At 48.5% G+C, this 22035-nt stretch overlaps 2 protein-coding genes and 1 long non-coding RNA gene across 3 annotated transcripts; 2 read left to right on the plus strand and 1 right to left on the minus strand.

The window, feature by feature from the left end:
• Window positions 1-1785: 1785 nt before the first annotated feature.
• On the minus strand, window positions 1786-2884 carry LOC135673722 (uncharacterized). Its single transcript, XR_010513432.1, has 2 exons — window positions 2202-2884; window positions 1786-2096 (listed from the first exon to the last, which is right to left on the minus strand). It is a non-coding gene; the product is annotated as an uncharacterized LOC135673722 (long non-coding RNA).
• Window positions 2885-6005: 3121 nt separating this feature from the next.
• LOC103984891 (probable protein phosphatase 2C 26) lies at window positions 6006-11581 on the plus strand. Its single transcript, XM_009402461.3, has 4 exons — window positions 6006-7664; window positions 8062-8175; window positions 8330-8594; window positions 10904-11581. The coding sequence occupies exons 1-4, from the start codon at window positions 6123-6125 to the stop codon at window positions 11032-11034; spliced, it is 2052 nt and encodes a 683-aa protein (XP_009400736.2). The 5' UTR covers window positions 6006-6122; the 3' UTR covers window positions 11035-11581.
• An 8433-nt stretch (window positions 11582-20014) lies between these two features.
• Window positions 20015-21903, plus strand: LOC135673882 (E3 ubiquitin-protein ligase PUB23-like). The gene has a single exon (XM_065183283.1). The coding sequence runs from the start codon at window positions 20635-20637 to the stop codon at window positions 21829-21831; it is 1197 nt and encodes a 398-aa protein (XP_065039355.1). The 5' UTR covers window positions 20015-20634; the 3' UTR covers window positions 21832-21903.
• Window positions 21904-22035: the final 132 nt, after the last annotated feature.

Consider the following 22035-nt stretch of genomic DNA (forward strand, 5'->3'; position numbering starts at 1 on the left):
AGGCCTAAACTAATATTCTGGAAATATGAGAGCCAAACAGTCTCATGGTTAGATCTGTTTCCAAACGTACTTTTACTTAGAATCGCTGTCACTTTTGTGTGTTCTGCAATGCATTAAACATCTACTTGGCGGTTGATATCTTGATGACGATGCCAATATGATGAAGTTTCAAACATTGGTGCTAGCTTATATATTTCAATTACTTGGTATATATTGCATCCGTTATGGTATCCCTCAAATGAAAAAAGAAAATTCTGGCCCATAAATATTTATACTAATTACTTACTAACCAAAAATATATTAGACAATGTAAATCGATTAAGAATTCTTTGTCAATGTCTTATAGTATTATCAGCACCAATTATGCCATGTTCATCAATATAGTAGACCTCAACAAGATGAAATCATGTGAACTTTTCGTCAACTATTGCAAAATCATCAGTTTCCTTGTTCCAGAAGTGAGAATTATTATTAATAATTCTTCAGTCTAGTGTTGCATTTACTAAGTTGTTGTCTTTGTAGTTTAGTTTGCAGGTGGAGAAGCATTTAGAGACAAAACAGGATGCCGATGCCTATGTTCAATACATGGATATGCTGTTGAAGAGGGCACTTGAAATGGCCAGTACTCGAAGCAAGTGTATAATTTAACATTTGTGAACATGAGATTTATATCAAGTGAAATGTTTGTGACTGGAGGCAGATTCAAGTAAGCATTGGCTAGTTTGACTGCCAAAAACTTGTTACTCTGAATTATGACCTTGTAGTATTGACAAGAAGAAAGCTTTCTGTTTTGCATGACTTGGAAACTCTCTTTGGTTGATGAAAAGATTTTAAGGAAACATCTCAGAGCAAATAAATCTAGGTTTTCAGAGAATGTGGATGTTTGATATGTATATCCTACTACTAATTGAATGCAAAGGCAAAAAGATAATAGTATACATGTGGTTCCAGTTTGATAAATAATGAGTGATGCAGAATATGTTTACATTCTGATGCCTGAAATAAGCTCAACTCAAAGAAAAGGCAATCTACAAGGAATCGAGGCCTGGGATCGGTAGGTCTCTCTACTGATGAGCCGACTACAATAGCTACATTGGATACCTTGTCAAGATCTGGGTCATATCAACTATGATTTCAACATATGTTACTGAATGATCATGATCATGCTTGGCTTACATTAGTGTGTTCACTAGGCTCTAACTTGTCATGAACATCCCTGGTACTGCACCTTACATAGCAGCCTTGTGGAATGACAGAACCAGTTGCTGCAATGCTGGTGTTGTTGGTTGAAAAGGTTGGTTATATAAATGAAATTTTCTAGCAGTGTTTCCCTAAGGTTTAATAAGCATTAAATTACAGTTGCTGCAATGCTGGTGGTGTTTTCTCTAGGATTGACACTGAACCAAGTAGCCAATCTGTCAAAAGGCGGCATGGAGGTCACCCTTCAATTAAGATCCAAGAAGATGAAGTTAGCCAACTTGAGTTGCTGAAGGATTCGTATCTCCCTCAGGTAAGCCAACAATGAGACACAGCACATCTTTCTTCTGTTCTCTTGTTTGTACCTTCACATGTGACTAACTTGGATCCTTTCTGACCTACTCACCACTAGCTTATGCAGATGTTTCAGATGCTTTTTGGTAGGACTTGTTCATCTCTTCTTCCTGACCAAGTCTCCACGAAATGTATGTTACCTGCAAATCACCTAGACTAATTCAAGCTTTGTGAGATTAACTGTACCCGATGGATCAATGCCTTCTTCTCAAAAACAAATCATTGGATAGATAATGCACAGAAAACATGATCTGGTTGCAATCTATTACATGGTGGCATTTCACAAGACCCATAAATATACATTTGCTGTTCTTTGTTCTCTGAACAGTGGAAATTACACTTTCTTGAAACCAAGAGACAGAGGAAGTTAACCGTAGGAAGATGACTCTCTTTCTTTCTTTTATGGTTGTCATTTCTTTCTTTGACTGCATGGATCAAATATAATTGATTTCTCATTCTTTGTGGAGAGTTCATCCCTGATGAAAATGGAGAAACTGGTTCCTTTCTTCCTTGCTCTTCTACAATCCTGATCACTTATCCTGCTCCTAACACAGAACAAAGGAAGAAGGTAAGAAGAAACTCCAAATGATCTTTCTTAAGAATACAATTGAAGATTAATAGCAGGTGTTGTAAACATGTAAGCATCTTACATTTGATTTTTTGCAGTGAAGAATTGCATCATGGATTGATATATCAGCATAGCTGTTGCAACATTCTATGCTCGAGCAGGAATCACTCGTCCTCCGAGAACTCCCAGCCAAGTTCGTGCAGCTCTTCTCTGATCTTGATGAAGTCAATCTCAAGGTTTTTACCTTCTCACATAAGTGCATCAGAAAGCACATGTATCTCCATATAACCTTCTTCAGACATCCAGCACAGTGCCTCAACTTTGCATTCCTTGAAGCGAGACTTCTGGATGAGGGTGTGTCGTGTGCTGAATGGAAGAGAGTCGAAGAGATCAAGGATGAGGATATACTCCGGCAGTGGTTGGGCAGGGAAAGAAGTGACCTTGATGAACTCAGCGACTCAGATTTGTCGAGAACAGGCAACTGAAGGAGACCACTGGAGAAGAGGATGTGATCTGAAGACTGTGATCTTGGCAGATCAAAACCGAAGCCATTGGCATCGATTGCCCAACGCAGGGAGATGCATTCAGGGTCAACTTCGATGAAGGAGCTGCCGTCTTGGGTGTCGAAGGAGCGGTGGCTGTCACCAAGGGAGTCAAGTGAGGATTTGACGCACATCAACCACCTGTAAGAGTTGCAGCTCTCACTCAAGACCTGTTCTGAGTTCTCCATGGAAGCTGCAAGAGTGGGGATGAGGTAGAAGTGGAGGGGTGAAGATATAGAGCAACTTGAGGAATCAAAACAAGGAAGGCACATCAAAGAAGTTGTTGATTGATGAGATGACATTTGATGCCCCCATGATGAAGCCATGGAAGCAATATTTCCTGGTAATATTCCTTTTCCATGACAGGATAAGAATATTTTCTCCCCATACTATTAAAGAATATAGAGAGAGAGAGAGAGAGAGAGAGAGAGAGAGAGCATACATAAAATCTTTGTAGGAAAAGAGTTGTTATTACTTTGCATGAGTTCTTTCCCTTCTCAAGATAAATGTTTGATTCCCATATATCCTGATTGTTAACACAGTTCATAAATCCTTGATTAAGCTGCAGGAACATGAGTTCTCCATTTGCAGTCATAATATTTGCATGGCTTTAGCAAGAAAGTAAACCTGGGAACAGTGCCCATCCATTCATTCTACTCCATCAACAGGGTGAACTCTAATATATAGCTATCAAGAAAATGATCATCTATCTATTTAAGCCAACATGCGTGGGTGAGAAACAGTTGAACTGACAGGATCACACACAAATGTATGATTGGACTTATCATAGAACTGTTGCACTGGCTTTCACAGGGCAGGAGAGCTGTTGCTTGGAAGACATTTGGAATCTGATTTCCATGTTGGAAAGATAAAGAAGACCTAACACTCTTTGTTTCAGTGGAAAGCAGCAAGGAGATGTATTTTGTGAGATACTCTTGTAGGCCATGAAACAGCTTCAAGTTGTCTGCACACTTCATCTTCTTTCTTGACATTGTATGCAGTCACAACAAGAAAGTCTACAGACAACAATTTTCTTGCAACACAAATTATCAAGCCCCACATTCAAAGTCATGATACAGAGATAAGAGAGAGAGAGAGAGAGAGAGAGAGAGAGAGAAACTTCAACTGGCCCTTTAATATGAGCTAGGCCATGGGCTCTGCCTTTGAGGCTGGAGAAGCCCATTCGAGTCCATCACTCAAACCTCATACAAGGTCTACTACCTCATCACCAACCTTACTGTAGGCACACTGCAGCATGCAGTGAACACTGGTGTAGTTGTTTGCATATCTTTAGATCTAGAAAATTCATGATTCAATCTATGTTTCAATGACTAGGGCTTATCAATGTGTTGAAATATAATGCAAACCATGTTCATGCAGAGTCAAAGAACAGCAGCACACAAACATGCTTAAAGCTCCTCCTAACACCTAATGATCACTAAGGTTGGTGCCCAAATCCTGAATCACTAAGCTATTCTGGACCCAATTAATCTCACCTACCCAGCTGATAATACTTAACAAACAAATCAAATCTAGCCCAATTAGATTATGCTAATCTATCTTTATTTTGTCCTACTTAGCAGTCAACACTTTGTTTAATAATCACAACATCTGACAGAGTTGCATCACAACACTGTTGACATGTCAACTCATCACTACTACTCAGATGGACTTTTGGCCAAGTAGAACCTGTTCTATTTTGCTTCTTGTTTCTGCTCCAGTTGATAATGCCAAATTGTTCGAGTCAAACATGGACATATCCTTCCACGAGTCCTTCGTCCTCTCATACTTTAATCGACTCTAATAATTTTCCTAAACAGTGATTTGGATTCCAAACCACATAATTAATTATATGTGTGTGTGCACGCAGATTTGAAGTGGAGCAGAGCAACAAAAGTCCAAGATTCCTCCCTCAGGATGAGACCGAGAGCTCAATTACTTTGACTTCCTTGGCATACGTTTCTGCTTGCAAGCAGACAACCGGAAAGCTGTCCCTTTGCCACCTCCCACACTTGCCCTCTCTCTCTCTCTCTCCCCTCCGGCGGGCCCCTGTCCTGCTCTCACCAATCAACCCCTTTGACTCTACTGCCGCCTCCCTCGGCCCCACCGCACCCACCCAACGTCTGCTCCTTTTCTCAACCTCCCCCGGCGCTGATCCTAATCGCTGCTACGACCACTAACAAGGCGGGTGCCAAAGCGGGGAGGCGAACCAGCGAGAAGAAAAGAATTGCGAGTCTGCGCCACCATGAGACTTCACCCTGCAACAAAGATAAGGGGGAGAGGCGGAGGAGAAAGCAAAAGGGTGGCAAGTGGGCTCCCGCCCTCTCTCTACTGACCACGTTTCCTCATGCTTTGCGTGCTGCTGTCGTTCTTTCCGGACTTCCCAATCCCAAATGGAAAACAAATATTATGTTAATCCGAATACATATATATTTAATAGCAAGTACAGACAGGGCAGTCAGTCTCTGAACGCCATTTGACTTGCAGGCTTTTCCTCGTCTCTTCCCTTTGTACTGCGAAAAGGAAACGTCGACACTCCTGCAAACGATTCCCCGACGGGCGGTCGGGGAAACGGGTTCACCCTCCTTCCGACCTATTGCGCCAGTTCTCCGTTTACTTTTGTCTCCGGAGAGGGATCGCATCCACGGTTGTGTTTCAAATGGAAGCATACAATCCGAATCACCGCCGTCTAGATCGGTAACTGGATCTCTGGCAGCGCTCCGATCGCGGGTCGGATCCGCTACAGCGTCTGTTGGAGAGGATCCCGTCCGGGGGAGCGTCAGCGGTTGCATGCGGGTGCGAGACAGCGGCTCGTGCTCCTTTGACTCCGTGACATCGACGTCGCTTGTCGCGCCGTCCGATGGATTCCCTCGCCGAGACGTGGCTTCCTACCGGCGGTCCGATGGTCCGGTCCCCGTTCGGCGTAATTTCTCGCGAAACCCACGGGCGGAGTCGGCGGAGCGTAGTTGACTTGCGTCGCACGGAGGCCACGTCATCGAGAGTCGCGCCACGTCAGCGCTGTCCCCAAGGCGGGCCGGCAGCAGAGAAGCCGCACCAAAGCGCCCCCTCCTCTCTTTTTATTCCCACCAACACTCTTCCATACCTTTCGTGTTCGGCCACAGAGCTACCCGCTCTTTGATTGGCGGATGTTGTGGGGCTCAGACGGGCGCCACTGGCAAAACCAGCGAACAACCAATCGAAACCGAGATGGGTGGGACGAGTGGAGGAGTCGCTTTACGTTTTATTCCCGGTATTTTGAATTAAAATGGAGGGGAGGGAGGAAGAAGAATTATTATATATATTATAAGAGATTAAAATAAATCGAAAAAATGGACCAAATAAAGACGGGTGATTTGGGTGGGATGGAGTGAGCCGTCTCGCCTTCCCCGTCTCCTTCCGCCAGAGAAGATAGCAGAGCGGAGTGCGCGTGTCAGCGAGGGATTTGTTGGGGATCGATCGCCATGGGGAGCGGCGCCTCCCGTCACCGCCTCCTTCACTGCCTCCGCCCATCCGCTGGCGCCGCCGATGTCGGCGACTCCGACGGCGGTCGCCCGACCTTCGAGCTCGGCCCGCTGGAGGAGACCCTCGGCCATTCCTTCTGCTACGTCCGCTCCTCCTCCCCGGTCCACTCTCGCGCCTCCTCCGTCTCCTCGGCTGGCGGCGACGGAGGCGGGGAGACCGCCTTCAAGACCATCTCCGGCGCCTCGGTCTCCGCCAACTCTTCCGCCCCTCTCCCGCTCTACGACGCCGCTGGCCGGCCGCACCCTGCCGGGTTCCGGAGCTCCTCGTCCTTCTCAGCTCTTCCGCTCCAGCTCTCCGCCGCTGGATGCGGCGGCGGCTGCGCGGCATCCGGGCCGCTCGATCGCGGGTTCTTCATGTCCGGCCCGATCGAGCGCGGGGCGCTTTCCGGGCCCCTGGAGCCCGTTCCCTTCTCCGGTCCTCTCGTGAAGAAGAAGCGCCGAGGCATCGCCAGGAGGTTCCGTAAGCCGCTGCTTCTCCGGCGGAGCATCTCGGAGAAGAACCGTCCGTGGGTTTTCCCCCTCCGCAGCTTCCCGTCGCGGCAAGGCGATCAGCAAGAAGACCCCGCCGCGGCCGCCACCGAGGGAAAAGTGCAGTGGGCCCACGGGAAGGCTGGGGAGGACCGGGTCCACGTGGTCGTCTCCGAGGAGCAGCGGTGGCTCTTCGTCGGGATCTACGACGGGTTCAATGGGCCGGAAGCCCCAGAATTTCTCGTCGGCAATCTCTACCGTGCGGTGTTCAACGAGCTCCGAGGTCTGTTTTGGGAAGAGGTGGAGGAGGGTGGCGCTGAGGATGAGGGTTTAGAGGAAGGGAGCGAGAAAAAGGTCACCTTTCAAGAAGATTCCAAGGTCGCAAGGCGGCTGTGGGAATTCCTCGCCGAGGGTCACGGCGATGGTGAATTGGACTTCTCCGCAGGGTCGGGCGGGTTCGCGTTCACTCTGTCGAAGCTGAGGTATGGGATCGGGAGCTGGCGGAAGGAGGGTCGGAGAATGTGGTTCCCCAAGTACAGATATGATTCGGAAGCGAAGGCCAAGGAGATCAAGGAAGTGACGGGCAGAAGCAGACGCAGGAGGAGAAAGAAGGGCCCTGTCGCAGAACACGGGCTGGTGTTGGCAGCGCTTGCACGAGCGTTGGAGGTCACCGAGGTGGAATACTTGGAGATGACGGATAGGGTGATGGATTGCAATCCTGAGTTGGCGCTGATGGGATCCTGCCTGCTGGTGGTCTTGATGAGGGATGAGGACGTGTATGTGATGAATGTGGGAGACAGCCGGGCAATCGTGGCACAGTATAGACCACAGGGGCACATCGAAGGGAGAAACAATGGTAGCTTTGGGGCAGATTTGGAGAAGGCCAATGTGAACGAGGCAAACAAAGGAGTTGAGGGGAATGGAGAGAGTATGGAGATTGAAGGTTTGAGTAGAGGAGTGATAGAACTGGGGGCATTGCAGCTATCAACTGATCATAGTACGAGCATTGAAGAGGTAACACTGCATTGAAGAAGATGTGTCTAGTTTACAAATTTGTTTAGATCCCAAGAAGTTTTCCTTTTACGGTTTAAGAGATGGTATAATGTTCAACCTTTGGCTATATAATTGTTCCATACTTAGAAGAACAGAGGTTACACGCAAATTGGCTATCTGCCTTGGTTTCTCAGCTGTAGTTTGGAAGTAGTTTTGATTTCCTATCTTTATATGTCTATAGGGAGCTCTTAGAATGATACAGCATAGTTCAAGGCTGAGTTTGGTGGTGGTGTTCACTTGCACACAGTAGGTTTCACCTCATGGAGCATTTTGAGTAATCTACCAGATTTAGCATTTGCCTGTAACGTGCATTTAAGCATATTGTATTTTTCTGTTAAATGAAATTATGTTTCTGCAGGAAGTCCTTAGGATAAGACGAGAACATCCAGATGACAATAAATGCATTTTCAATGATAGAGTAAAGGGGCGACTGAAAGTCACACGAGCTTTTGGTGCTGGTTACCTCAAGCAGGTAATGATGCATTCCAGTTTGGTATATGTCACCAACTAATCATAAAAACAGACCATCAATTTGTAATTTCTGCACAAAAGATGAAAGAAGAAAAAAGAACAATTTGCTGCATTTTTTTATTTACTATAACTTTCTTGACTTTCCATTTCTGCAGCCCAAATGGAACAATGCATTATTGGAAATGTTTCGGAATGAGTACATCGGAACCGCACCATATATATCTAGTACACCTTCGCTTTGTCACCATAAACTGGGAGCAAACGATCACTTCTTGATTCTCTCTTCTGATGGTCTTTATCAGTATCTGAGCAATGAAGAGGTTGTATTACATGTTGAAAGTTTCATGGAGAGATTTCCAGATGGAGATCCTGCCCAAAGTTTAATAGAAGAACTACTCTTCCGTGCAGCCAATCAAGCTGGTAAGATTTTCATCTGCACTTATTTTCTCAGTTGTGTATTAAGTGTCGAAGTATTCTACTAGAACACATGTTTGTTGCACTTGTTTCGGTTGAAATTTGTCCTTGGCTCCAGAATGGTTCTTATTGATTTTCATGTTAAATCTCTAGCAATATTCTTATTTTGGTCACTTCTACAAACAAATAACAGCATTGTTTTTTTGCATAAGTTGGCTACTTCTAAAATAACACCTTTCCATGGTTCTTGTACAAAATGAAAGTTGTCCATGGGATTTCTTCTCGTTGCCTTCCACCCGAGCAGTCTTAGATATCCTTTTCATTATATGACGTTAATATGGGGTTCCTATTAAAGGAAATGCTAATAAATTCAAGATTCATCTCCAAATAATTCTACATATAGCACATTAGATTAGTAGCTAAACATTTTATGAAAATGGCAACTGAGTAGACATGCAAAGAAATCCAAGCCACAAAGTTAATGATGTCTAAAATAAGTTTCTCATTTGCTGCTTAAAAAGTAGTTGCATTCGTATTGAGAAAGCAAAATGTCATCATAGTACAGTAAACCTTTTCAAGATTTAGCAGAAAGTTTTGGTGTAAAGACAGGTGTCTACTTTTCTTTGATGAGGTGTATAGATATTCAAAGTTTATAATGATGTTATGGAGCTGATATTAGAACTATGCTCAAAATATTTCAAGTACCATGTAGATTACGCTTTGAAGCCGAAATCTATTTGAAAAGTATGATTTCGAAAGTGAACACAGTGGAAATTGAAAAGAGGAGATGAGAAACGTTTTGTAGTTTTGTAGTTTCATAATATGTAGAACTATGCTCAAAACATAACAGTACAACAGACACTGTATAAAGTTTTGAAAGTGAACACAGTGGAAATTGAAAAGAGGAGATGAGAAACGTTTTGTCATTTTGTAGATTCATAATATGTTCAGAAAGATGGATGCTCCATCTGGTGAATATGCTCTGGAGTATCAGCCAAGATTCTAGATATTTCAGGAATGGGAGTTAGTTCTTCAGTGTCAGGAGGCCAAATGAACTTCTTGCACAAGATGTTTTATCTCCAAATTTAAAGTTATTCTTATGTCTAATGATAAAGTAAAAGAATCTTGCATTTTATCAACATCAGATTGAATTCTGATTCAAGAACTGGAAGAATGAAGTATTACACGTGAAAATAAACAGTTGAGTGTGTTTCTTCTCAGGATTTTAGAGTTTCTTTTAAAGTATGATCAACCTAGGATATTTTATCTCCTATATATTCAGATTGTCAAGCATTAGATTCTCTTCCAAAATGTGATGACATGAACTGAAAACATTGAATTTTTTCTTTTCAAGATATGCTTTTATGGTAATTCAAAAGCAATGAACCAACAGGATTAATGCATCCGTTGATACCCTAGATTTCAATGCCACGTTAATTTAGTTGACAGGTAAATCATTCTAACCAGAAATTGTTTCCTTGGATCTTGATAACTTAAAGACTATACAGTAGAAATATAGAATTATAGATACGCAATAATGTTCAGAATTTTGTTTACTCTTGAGGTTTCATGAATAACAACACAAGGGAAACTAATTTTATTTTGAGATCTTATTGATTAAAGAAAGGCTGAAGCCAGCACATGAGGCTCCTACCGGTGCAAGGTTTAACTCTAGATTCAGTAAATTCCATTAAAATGATTTATCTTTACTATCTTGTTTTTTATTTTTTTTCATCTGTGAATTCTCCAACTTTATAAATTTGTCAGTTATGACTGAAATCAAATTTAAACATTGGAACCATCTGAAATATCAATAATGCCAAAACTCAAAACAAAATCAATTTGAATATTGGGGCTTGGTTCTTGAAGCCTGACAGACCATAGGTAGACTTAGGTGGGAAATTTGTTTCTTTCATAGATGGCACTCGGATGTATGAAGCCTTAATTGAGGACACGCTTAACAAATTCATCCTTCCTAGGATCATTTGGTCTCTGGAACACCATGTTCTGAAAGACACTTTCACATTGGGATTTCACCCAGTGCACATCATGAAGCACTAATGTTGAGCTGAAGCAATGAGAACTGCATTATGGTCACCATAAAACAAGTTCTATATTTCCTATCTGAATGTGGATTGATCACTTAAGAACTGAAGTTATCAAGATTCAAGAATCTTTCAATTTCAAAGCAAATTGGATAGATGCTGCTCTCTTTTCTTAATATTGTGCAGAGTCATAGTTTTTCCAAAATTTTGATGAAACTGTGTCAGCAGATTCTAGTTATTCATACTTATGCTTGATGAGCTAACTTGCAGGTTTAGACTTCTGTGAACTATTGGATATACCTCAGGGGGATCGCCGAAAGTACCATGATGATGTTACCGTGATGGTTATATCTCTCGAAGGGAGAATATGGAAGTCATCAGGAAAATGTGTCGCATGCTAGGAACTGGATGGTTTTTGTGCTTTTGGCTTGACACAACTCCCTTGCATTACACTGCTGATTCATCTTTCACAGTGATAAATGTTGACAACCCATCACCCCAAAGTACAAGATCAAATATGTCTAAACCAGAAACATCACCGGTTGGCGCCTGTTGATGTTGCTCATCAACCGGTTGACAGAATTGGTGTGAGACAAGGAGAAGATGGAGTATACCCAGGAAGAGGCACAAAGAGGCTCTCATGTCTCATTGCTTTGTAAAGCTTTTCGAGAGGACGGTTTACATGCGAATGATATACAGACGTTGGGCCTTTCCCACTTCATCAAAATGACATGTACTGCAATCTCTTGGGATTGCTCTCAGCAAAGCAAGATTTCCCAAAGTTATAAATTCTTTTGGCAGAACTGTGTGAGTTTATGTAGCAAGAACGTTGTTCAGCAAGTGCAGTGTGTTGTACTCCATCGAGGGATCAAAATGCATCACTGAACAGAACATCGAGCACCATGACTTCATGATTGCTTGACAACGTATCAAATTCTTGACTCGGAACTCCTTTGAAAATTGTTTGTGGAAGACTAACCAATTGTTCTCTTAACTTCTAGTGTTATGGGAATGATCACCGTTGAGTACTTTCATCTTCTCTGTTTCCATGCATCAGGAAAAAAATTAAAATTAAATAATAATAAATATATCTTTCGATATTTTTAAAAAAAATTATTTGATTTATAGATATATCATCGTCAGATCTAAAATATAGAGTGATGTCGATTTATAAGGAGAATTAGATTGTCTTCTTGTTTTTTGTTTTGTTTTTCACATGACTATTATAAAAGATAGATTAAGAATTAAAAGAGTTTATAGAAGGTCCTAAAATGGTAATTAAAAAAATTATTATAATCTAGCATCTCCTACTTAACACAATAATTAATAAGATATAAAAATAAAAATAAATAAAATAAGAGGTTATTTAAAAATAATTTTATTTAATTGAATTATGAAACATTTAAAAAATATTTTACACATGTACACAAATTTTATAAAATAGTATAATAAGTCTAATAAATTAAATTTTTTTATCATAATTTTTATCAATATCTAATACACATAGTATAAATTGTATATATTTTCATACTAATTATAAGTATAAAAATTATGATTATATTACTATTATGCAAAGAACCTTTGGACTAAAATCAAATAATACTAGATCAAATATTATATGATGCATACCATTCGATTCTATACAGAAAGTCTTTACTTGATCTAAAATACACTGTCGTTATATCTAAAATTTATAGTGATATTAATCTACATGCAGAACTAGACTCGTCTTGTTTTTTCTTTCTATTCTTACATGATTGTTATGAATAATGGATTAGGGAGGGAATAAATATATAATCATATTAATCGATTTTTGTTATTTATAATCAGAATCCAATCATCATTATTTTCATTACGACTGCCACTCATTTTCGTTATGATCTAATCCTTTTGATCAATTCAACACCGGTCACTTTCGTCCTTTCACATTATGAATCAGGTTATATCTCTTGATAGGGGTAAAAACTGATTTGACGTAATACCCCACGACGTCAGTCACCCCTGGACGGCACACTGCCCCAAGAAGCAAGCATTAAAACCAACATGATGTACGCCCACACCCACCGTACCCAGACGACCTCATCATCTGACCCCGCACGACCGCCCGAGGCAGGGAAAGGCATCGATTGAAGCTCGCCATACCCTGCGGCAGCTCGGCCTTCCACGCAACGCCCACGACGACGACAGACGCCATTAGAGGTACGGCCCTGCTCCAGCAGGATAGCACATCAGGTAACATCAAACTCACCTATAAATACCCCCGGGCTCCAAACGAGAAAGGGGACACGATTTCACCCAAAACTCCACTCCTAATCATTGACTTGATCGTCGGAGGGGTCGGGCCGAGCTGCCGACCCGACCTGTGTGCAGGTACTCGACCAAAGCCGACCCCACCCGGCGTCGCGGAACGTTCCAACCGGATCCCCCGATATCGGCCACCACAAGAGCCCGAGGGGAGCTACGCCTGATTCCCACCATTCGGACCCCTGAACCAGCCGCGTCGACCCCGAGGTCACGGCTAAAAAAGTTACTTACCATAACAGATTGGTGCTAGAGGAAGGGCCCGTCCGAATGTCGAGCGTTCAGCGAATCCACTTTGGCGAACCCACAGCCGGCGGGCCGCCCACGATGACCATCCCGGCGGAACACCCCGCCGCAACGTCAGAGCGTTACTGGCGGTTGTTCAACGACCCGGGCTTATCACCTCCCGACGGTGCTCCCGCCGGCCCGTCGCCAATTTCATCCGAGGCCTTTCACGACCTCGCCCATCAAGTTCGAGCTCTTACAGACATGGTTCAGACTATCGTCCCGATCGTATCCCAGCGGACTTCCCCGCATGCGACCCGGTCTTCGCGGCAGCAGGAGACCCCCGCCCGGACTCATGCACCACTTCCCGAGTTCCCCACCTCGCCTCGAAACCCGGTAGCCCGTCCTGGGAGCCGAGAGGCAAAAGACACCGCGAGCCGCCCCGAGCCCGAGGCTCCATCCGCCGACTCGACAAATGCCCTGCGAGCTCAGTTGCGCCTCGTCAGTCAGCGACTCGACGAAGTACAACAAGAAGTTCGTAAGTCAAAAGGAGAGCTCGGGGCAGACAGACAGCAAGGATCCCCGTTCACCCCTGAGATACAAGATCAAGCGATCCCGCCGCATTTCCGCCTTCCCTCGCTAGATGCGTATGACGGCGCTGCCGACCCAACAGACCACGTGGCCGCTTTTCGCGCCCAGATGGCGCTATACGGGACTTATGACGCCTTGATGTGCAGGGCATTCCCAACAACCTTGCGAGGGCCAGCCCGTGCGTGGTACAACGGCCTGAAGGTCGGGACCGTCGCCTCCTTCGATCAACTTGCTAAAGACTTCGAGCTTAACTTCTTGGCGTACGCTTGACCAAAGCCGTCCATGGCGTTGCTCCTTGGACTCAACCAGAGGGAGGACGAGCCCCTCTCCCATTTTGTGAACCATTTTATGACCCAAATTCGGGGACTATCGGACTCTCACCCCTCTCTGTTGATGTAGGCGTTCATGACAGCCCTGCGACCTTCCAGGTTCTTTTGGTCTCTCGTGGAGCGGCCCCTTGCCGCGGTCCCCGAGATGCTTCAGCGCGCTAGCCAGTTCATCGCCCCCGACGGACGCTCGTTCGAGCGCTCCCTCCGCTTCGGGTTTAAAGCCGCTAACAACAAAAGCGGAATACGAGGCGCTCCTCGCTGGACTCAGTTTGGCCCTCGAGATGCAGGTGGCTGCTATACACGTCCTCACCGACTCGCAGCTTGTGGCCGAGCAACTCAGCGGTGGATACAAAGCTCGGGACCCAACCATGGCGAAATACCTGGCACGGGTAAGGGACCTGACTGCCAAGTTCCCTTATTTTACGTTATCTAATGTTCCGAGGGAAGAGAACGAGCGAGCCGACGCACTAGCTAAGCTGGCATCAAAGCCGACCCCCGAAGCATGGCCGGAGGTCGAGGAGCTTCCTGCACGCGCCGTCGAAGTAGCGGCTACGGCCCCTGGCAGCGCGCCGATCACATGGGTGCAAGAGCTGCTACACTTCAAGCGGGATGGGACCCTTCCCCACGACGAAGTTGCGGCTCGACACCTGCGTCGTACACACGCATGGCACACCGAGGAGAGTGGGCGGCTTTATAAGCGGTCCTTCACCTATCCCCTCCTACGATGCTTGGAGCTCGACGAAGCCCAGACGGTCCCAGCCGAGATCCACGAGGGAGTCTGCGGAGAACACATCGGCGGGCGAACCTTGGCACACAAAATACTCCGCCAAGGTTACTACTGGCCGACCATGTGTCGGGACGCGAAAGCTTACGTGCAGCGGTGCGGTTCATGCCAAGAACACGCCCGCGCACCTCGACAGCCCGCGGTCCCGCTCAGCCCCATCGATTGCGCGTGGCCATTCGCGCAGTGGGGCTTGGACCTGCTTGGACCTTTCCCACCGGCTTCGGGGCAGCGGAAGTACATCATCGTAGGAGTGGATTATTTCACAAAGTGGGTCGAGGTCGAGCCGTTGGCGACAATCACGGAACATCAAATGGAGAAGTTCGTATGGAGAAACCTAGTGACTCGGTTCGGGTTGCCCAAAACCATCATTACGGATAACGGACCTCAGTTCACTGGTAGAAGGTTCCGGGAGTTCTGTGCCAGTCAGGGCATCCAGCTAAGGTTCAGCTCGGTGGCCCACCCTCATACGAACGGGCTGGCGAAGGTAACCAATCGGTCCATCTTGGACGGACTCAAAAGAAGAGTGTCCGCAGCCCGATCGGCCTGGACGGACGAACTCCCTAGCGTACTATGGTCACTGCGCACCACCCCCAAGACCGCGACTGGAGAGTCCCCGTACAGCCTGACGTTCGGAACCGAAGCTGTCTTGCCACCCGAGGTGACTCTTGCCACCCTTCGGAAAAGGAGCTATGACGAGGAACTCTCGAACGAGGGACTTCGTGCCAGCCTCGACGTGCTCGAGGAGCGACGCGCCGACGCACACCTGAAGGCCCTCTCTTACAAGAGAGCCTGTCGCAAGGGTCTACAATAGGAAGGTACGACAGGGTACTTACCGGCTCATGACAATGAACGGTTCTCCCTTACCGAGAACCTGGAATGTCTGGAACCTTAAGAAGTTTTTTGTCTGAAACGAAGAAACCTTTTCGTTTAAGGAGGAAGAGGTTTTTCGTCCGAGGAGGAAGAAGCTTTTTGCCCAGGAAAAGGAGAAGGAGACGATAGACGAGAGAAGAAAAAGTTTTCTTTCATTTAAAAAGCAAGCCAACTTACAAGACTCGACTTACAAAAACCAACTAGCAAAACAAAATATAAGACCCTTCTTTACTATTAGGGGGCCTCGAAGCGGTCGTCGAAGGGGACTTCCTCGGGCATGTCTACCCCCTGGTCCTCGGGGTGAGGAGTAAAGGGGTCCTCCTCCACCTCAAGACCAGGGTGGCGAGCGCGGAAGCGGGACGTGGTGCTTCGGTATCCATATTCGAAGGACACCCGCCCCGTCCGCGTCAGCCCGAGTTCGAACCCCTTCGACCTCTTGTATGCTTCGAGGAGCTCCTTGTCTTTCGCGGGTTGGAGCTCCTCGTTCGCCTTCTTGGAGGCCTCAAGCTCCGACCGGAGGCACGCCGCCTCCGCCTCAAAGTCTGCCGCGCGATTTTTGGCGGCCGCCACGGCCTCCGGGTTGGCCTCGGCTCGAACTTCCGTGATCTGGCGATGGAGCTCGGCGTTGCGGTTGACGAGGCCCCCAATAACTCGGTCGGCGTCACGCACCCTGTCCATCAGGGCCGTCGCATAGTGGAGGCCCTACATAAGGAGAAATGGGTCAAGAAGGTCGGCGTCGGACAGGTGAACCCGAAAAGTGGAGACATGCTTACCCAGACCAGCGACTGTGCGGACTTGTTGAGCAACGCCTCCAAGGGCAGGACGTACAAGTCCCGAGCCATGTCGGGATGGAGTGCGCCTCGAAGGAACGCTGCGGAAGGATATCCTCCGGCCCACACCGTATCCCCCCGGGACAAGCCCTCCCAGCAGGCGACCAAGGGCTCGCTGGACTCACCGAGCGGGGTCTCGCTCGCCAGCCACATCAGGTACGGCTCCCCGTCTTCGCCTGGGAGTCAGCATAGGTCGCGTACGGAAACAGGGCGCAGACCCTTCCCAACCGTCCATCGACTAGGTCCAGCCCCGCCGCGATGGGAGCCCGCTTCAGGCCCCCTCGACGGGGTTGTCTTCGCCTTCTTCGAAGGGCGCCCGGCCTCGACCTACAACGGGGCGTCCTCTGAGTCGGGTTGTGGGTCGAACGACAGAGCTGGGAGAGGGGGTTGCAGGTCGACCGGCGGAACTGGAAGAGGAGGTTGCGACGCCTGATCCCCCAGGAGCGACCGGAGGTTCACCATTTCTGCAAGAGACGGAAAAAGTTAGTACCCAAAATCAACCACGCCAAAACCCGAATCAAGCGTTATTAACGTACTTAGAGGCATCGGGCTAAGGCCCGCCTCGACCAGCCATTGTTCGGTCATGGTCCGGATGGCCTACGACCTGGGGAGAATCTCTCTGAGCCTCCCCAGAGCTTGGCGCTCTGCATCGCCCAAACAGGGGGTGGTGTTGTCGATCGCCCTTGCGAACCATCGAACCCCGAAGCCCCAGTCCTGTGCGCTGCTAATATAGAAAAACCTCCCCTTCCATCCTTTGTTACTAGAAGGGGCACCCCCGACACGAAAGCTCGTTCGGGCCGATAAGAAATAGCCCCCCGAACCCTTGCAAAGGCGATAACAAGAGAGAAAGAGGTCGAGGGTGGGGGTGATGTTGGCGTAATGACATTCCCCCAGGAATACCACCAGGTAGCGCCAAGAGTTTGGTGCCACCTGAGACAGCGAAATCCGCCAGAGAGATAGGCAAGACACGATAAGAGGATGAAGAGGAAAATGCAAACCCGCCTCCAGAGCATCAAGGGACAAGGCGAAGCCCTTCGGGACTGGGTCGTACGCCCGCTGTCCCGGCTCGGGGGCGCAGAGGATATGATCCTCCAGGATACTATAGCACTCCCGGAGTCCCTCAAGCGAAGACCCGCTCATGGTAGAGTCGATATCATGCGGCCACATCAAAGCCTCGAGGGCTCGTGCCGCTTCCCCGTCGGAAGATTCAACGGGAGACGGAGGGGGATTTCCCTCCCCAGCTCCGAGGACAGGAGAAGAAGGAGAGGAAGAGGGGAAAGAAGAGGGCGACATCTCAACTGACCTTAGAAAAAGGAAAAAACTACGCAGAAGGCCAGGGAGAGGACTGGGGAGGCGACAGCAGAACTTGATGGAGGACACAGCAGCGAAAGATAGAGGTGAAGCCGTGCGTCCGCTATTTAAAGGGGTTAACCCGCCAGAACCAACGTCCCTTCGCCTCCCGAGAGCGGGCGCCAACCCACCCGCGCACGTGCGTAGCCATCACGTCGCATCAGAAGACACCCAAAGGCGCTCCGCCTTAATGAAGGCCTGACGTGGCAAACCCGCTGAAGCGGCAGCAGCCGGACGCCTCGGCCTCCACGCCCGAAGGCGTGCGGCCAACTCCCCCTTTCAGGAAATAAAATTAAATGCGGTAGCTTTTTGATCTCTACCGCCGCTAAACTCAAAGCAAAGCGAGACCACACTTGCGCGGTAGCCCGCCTGCGTTGTGCTCCTCGGACCTCGGCTGCACGCCACCCAAGACCACACCTGCGCGATAGCCCGCCTGCGTCGTGCTCCTCGGCTCGATGCTCCCCGAGATCACACCTGCGCGGTCAGCCCGCCTACGTCGTGTTCCTCGGCTCGATGCTTCCCGAGATCACACCTGCGCGGTAGCCCGCCTGCGTTGTGCTCCTCGGACCTCGGCTACACGCCACCCGAGACCACACCTGCGTGGTAGCCCGCCTGCGTTGTGCTCCTCGGACCTCGGCTGCACGCCACCCGAGACCACACCTGCGCGGTAGCCCGCCTGCGTCGTGCTCCTCGGCTCCATGCTCCCCGAGACACACTTGCGCGGCCAGCCTGCCTGCAACGTGCTCTTCGGCTCGATGCTCCCCGAGATCACACCTGCACGGTCAACCCGCCTGCGTCGTGTTCCTCGGCTCGATGCTTCCCGAGATCACACCTGCGCGGTAGCCTGCCTGCGTTGTGCTCCTCGGACCTCGGCTGCATGCCACCCGAGACCACACCTGCGCGGTAGCCCGCCTGCGTTGTGCTCCTTGGACCTCGGCTGCACGCCACCCAAGACCACACCTGCGCGGTAACCCGCTTGCGTCGTGCTCCTCGGACCTCGGTTGCACGCCACCCGAGACCACACCTGCGCAGTAGCCCGCTTGCGTCGTGCTCCTCGGTCGTGCGCTGTCCGAGATCCCGATCTCTGCTCGGCTCCCCGACTAAGTTGTGCACCTCGGCCCCATGTTGCTCGAGACGCGCCCGCGCGACCAGCCCACCTGAAGTAAGAAGCCATGCATCAGACCCCCTGCATACAAAAACCGACGCATAGCTCCTTCCGGGGGGGGTGGGCGGGGGAATATGATAGGGGTAAAAACTGATTTGACGTAATACCCCACGACGTCAGCTACTCCTGGACGGCACACTACCCCAGGGAGCAAGCATTAAAACCAACATGATGTACGGCCACACCCACCGTACCTAGACGACCTCATCATCTGACCCCGCACGACCGGCCGAGGCAGGGAAAGGCGTCGACTGAAGCTCGCCATACCCTGTGGTAGCTCGACCTTCCACGCGACGCCCACGACGACGATAAACGCCATCAGATGTACGGCCCTGCTCCGACCGGATGGCACATTAGGTAATATCAAACTCACCTATAAATACCCCCGGCTCCAAACGAGAAAGGGGACACAATTTCACCCAAAACTCCACTCCCAATCATTGACTTGATCGTCGGAGGGGTCGAGCTGAGCTGCCGACCCGACCTGTGTGCAGGTACTCGACCAAAGCCGACCCCACCCGGTGTCGCGGAACGTTCCAGCCGGATCCCCCGCGATCGGCCACCACAAGAGCCCGAGGGGAGCTACGCCTGATTCCCGCCATTCGGACCCCTGAACCAGCCACATCGACCCCGAGGTCACGGCTAAAAAAGTTACTTATCATAACATCTCTTATTTATCAAACTTTCTCGGGTGAACAAACATGTCGTGGCTGATAAGTTAGCACGGCTTGATCCACGGGTTTATGTCGGGAGTCTTCTGTTGACTGAGCTGAATGCCGATGTAGACCGTACTCTTGTGACGCGGCTTATAACCAAGATATATCTTATCATCTTGCAAGACTAAAACTAGGAAGATGCATCGACAAATTGAGGCAGTGACATCTTTTCGCCACAAATACGAGCTTCCCATCTGTCCATGTCAACTTGTTACCCTTTGACAAAAGCAATATCTCAGTTACATATGTTGCCCAATCTTTTTTATTTTTTTCCTCCAAGTAATTAAACAACCTATCATCCTCTGTAAAAGACCCAAATAAATTAAAAGATATCATTCATTTCCAAAGATGTTAGTTAGTTTGTTGATATGCCAATTAAATTGCATAAGTGCATAGAGCTTCGAATGTTTGCAATTCCACAAAATGAAATGTGAAGGCCAAAGTATTATTAATCGACATGTGGGATTGGTGATGATATCAGAAACTATGAGCCATTATTGCTGCCACCAAATCACACCTTCAGATGAAGATGAAACCTCGAAAAGTTGACCGCTTCAATGAAAGCGACCTATACGGATTAGATTCTGGGAGAGACGTCTAAGCCAATCAGTGGGAGTAAATACTCTACATGAAGATCTCTCTCCATGCCGTAAATATATAGCTGGCAAGCATTTCTTGCCGTTGACTTATGTATGTATATATATATATATATATATGTGTGTGTGTGTGTGTGTGTGTGTGTGTGTGGGGTTATGGCATCCTCTCGATCCCTTACTGTCTTATATTATCTCCTTCGTCCCGACTCTTTGAAGGCCAAGGATTGAGTTCGACAGACAGACCATGGATGATGCTTCAATCATGTTCCAGTGCCCCATCTCAATGGAGCCAATGGAGGATCCGGTGACGATCGCCACCGGCATCTCGTACGACAGGGAGTGCATCGAGAAATGGCTCTTCGTCTACAAACAGTCGACGTGCCCGGTCACCATGCGGCGACTGCTGAACTCTGATCTCATTCCTAATCACACCCTCCGACGTCTCATGTCGTCCTTCCGGGAGACCGCAGGGGGAGGGCCCGCCAAGCCGCCTCCACGCTTGCCCGACGTGATCGACCACGACGAACTGGTTTCGCTGCTGAAGAACGTCCAAACGGGGCCCTTCATGGTCACCTACCTGAGAAAACTACGGGCGCTCGTCGACAAGGACGTCGAGTTGCAGAAGGATTTGATTCGATTGGGAGGCGCCCAAGTGTTGGGCCGCATCATGGCGTCCCATGGCGTCGTGGAGTACTGGGACTTGGACGATTTCCGAGATCGCGACGAGGCTGTCGGCGTCCTGGCTCTCCTCCCCTTGTCGGATGAGGCCACGGTGGAGCTCCTATGGAAGCCCGACTGCGTGAGATCGATGATGGAGATCCTCCAAAGTGGAACCGCCGAGGCCCAACTCCGCACCATGTCCATCTTGATGAAGGCATCGAAGACCAACAACGAGTGGACCAACACGGTAGCGGAGGAAGACGGCGATGTCGTCAAGTCCTTGTTGGACCTTGTATCCGATGAAGTCTCAACCAGGCTAACCTCCTCCTCGTTGGACGTACTGCTCGAGATCGTCGCGACCTCGAAGAAGAACCGCCTGAAGGCGATCGAAGCCGGCGCGATCCGCGTCTCGGTCGAGATTCTGACGGACGCAGATGGGCGCAAGTGCGAGAAGGTGTTGCTGCTGCTCACGAGGCTCTGCAAGTGCCCCGAGGGGCGATCGGCCATGGCCGACCACGGGCTGGGCGTGGCGGCGGTGTCCGAGAAGATACTGCGGGTGTCGAGGCTGGCGACCAAACTGGGCGTCAAGATCTTGTGGTTGATGAGCAGCAATCGGCCCACAGAGCAACTGCTGGAGGAGATGACGGTGGTCGGGTCGGTGGCGAAGCTCCTGGCCTTGTCGCACATCGATGGGCAGTCGTCCTACAAGAAGAGAGCCATGATGAGGATGATCAAGTTGCATGGGGCTGGCTGCATGGAGGCGGTACCCCTGTGTTCCTAGCGACCTGAACGACTTCCTGAGATCGTCTCGATTCTCAGTAAATTTTGTAGAGAAAGCAGAAGCTGGAGAGGTTTGAAATCATTCTCCGGGAACGACGATGATCTCAAACTCTTTGGTGTGTATTGATCTCAATGATACGTCTTAGGTCTGACTCCACGTGTCAACATCATGTACGTCATTATATTTAATAGCAATTTCTTTCAT

Source organism: Musa acuminata, chromosome BXJ1-5 (assembly GCF_036884655.1).
Source record: "Musa acuminata AAA Group cultivar baxijiao chromosome BXJ1-5, Cavendish_Baxijiao_AAA, whole genome shotgun sequence".
Lineage (NCBI taxonomy): Eukaryota > Viridiplantae > Streptophyta > Magnoliopsida > Zingiberales > Musaceae > Musa > Musa acuminata.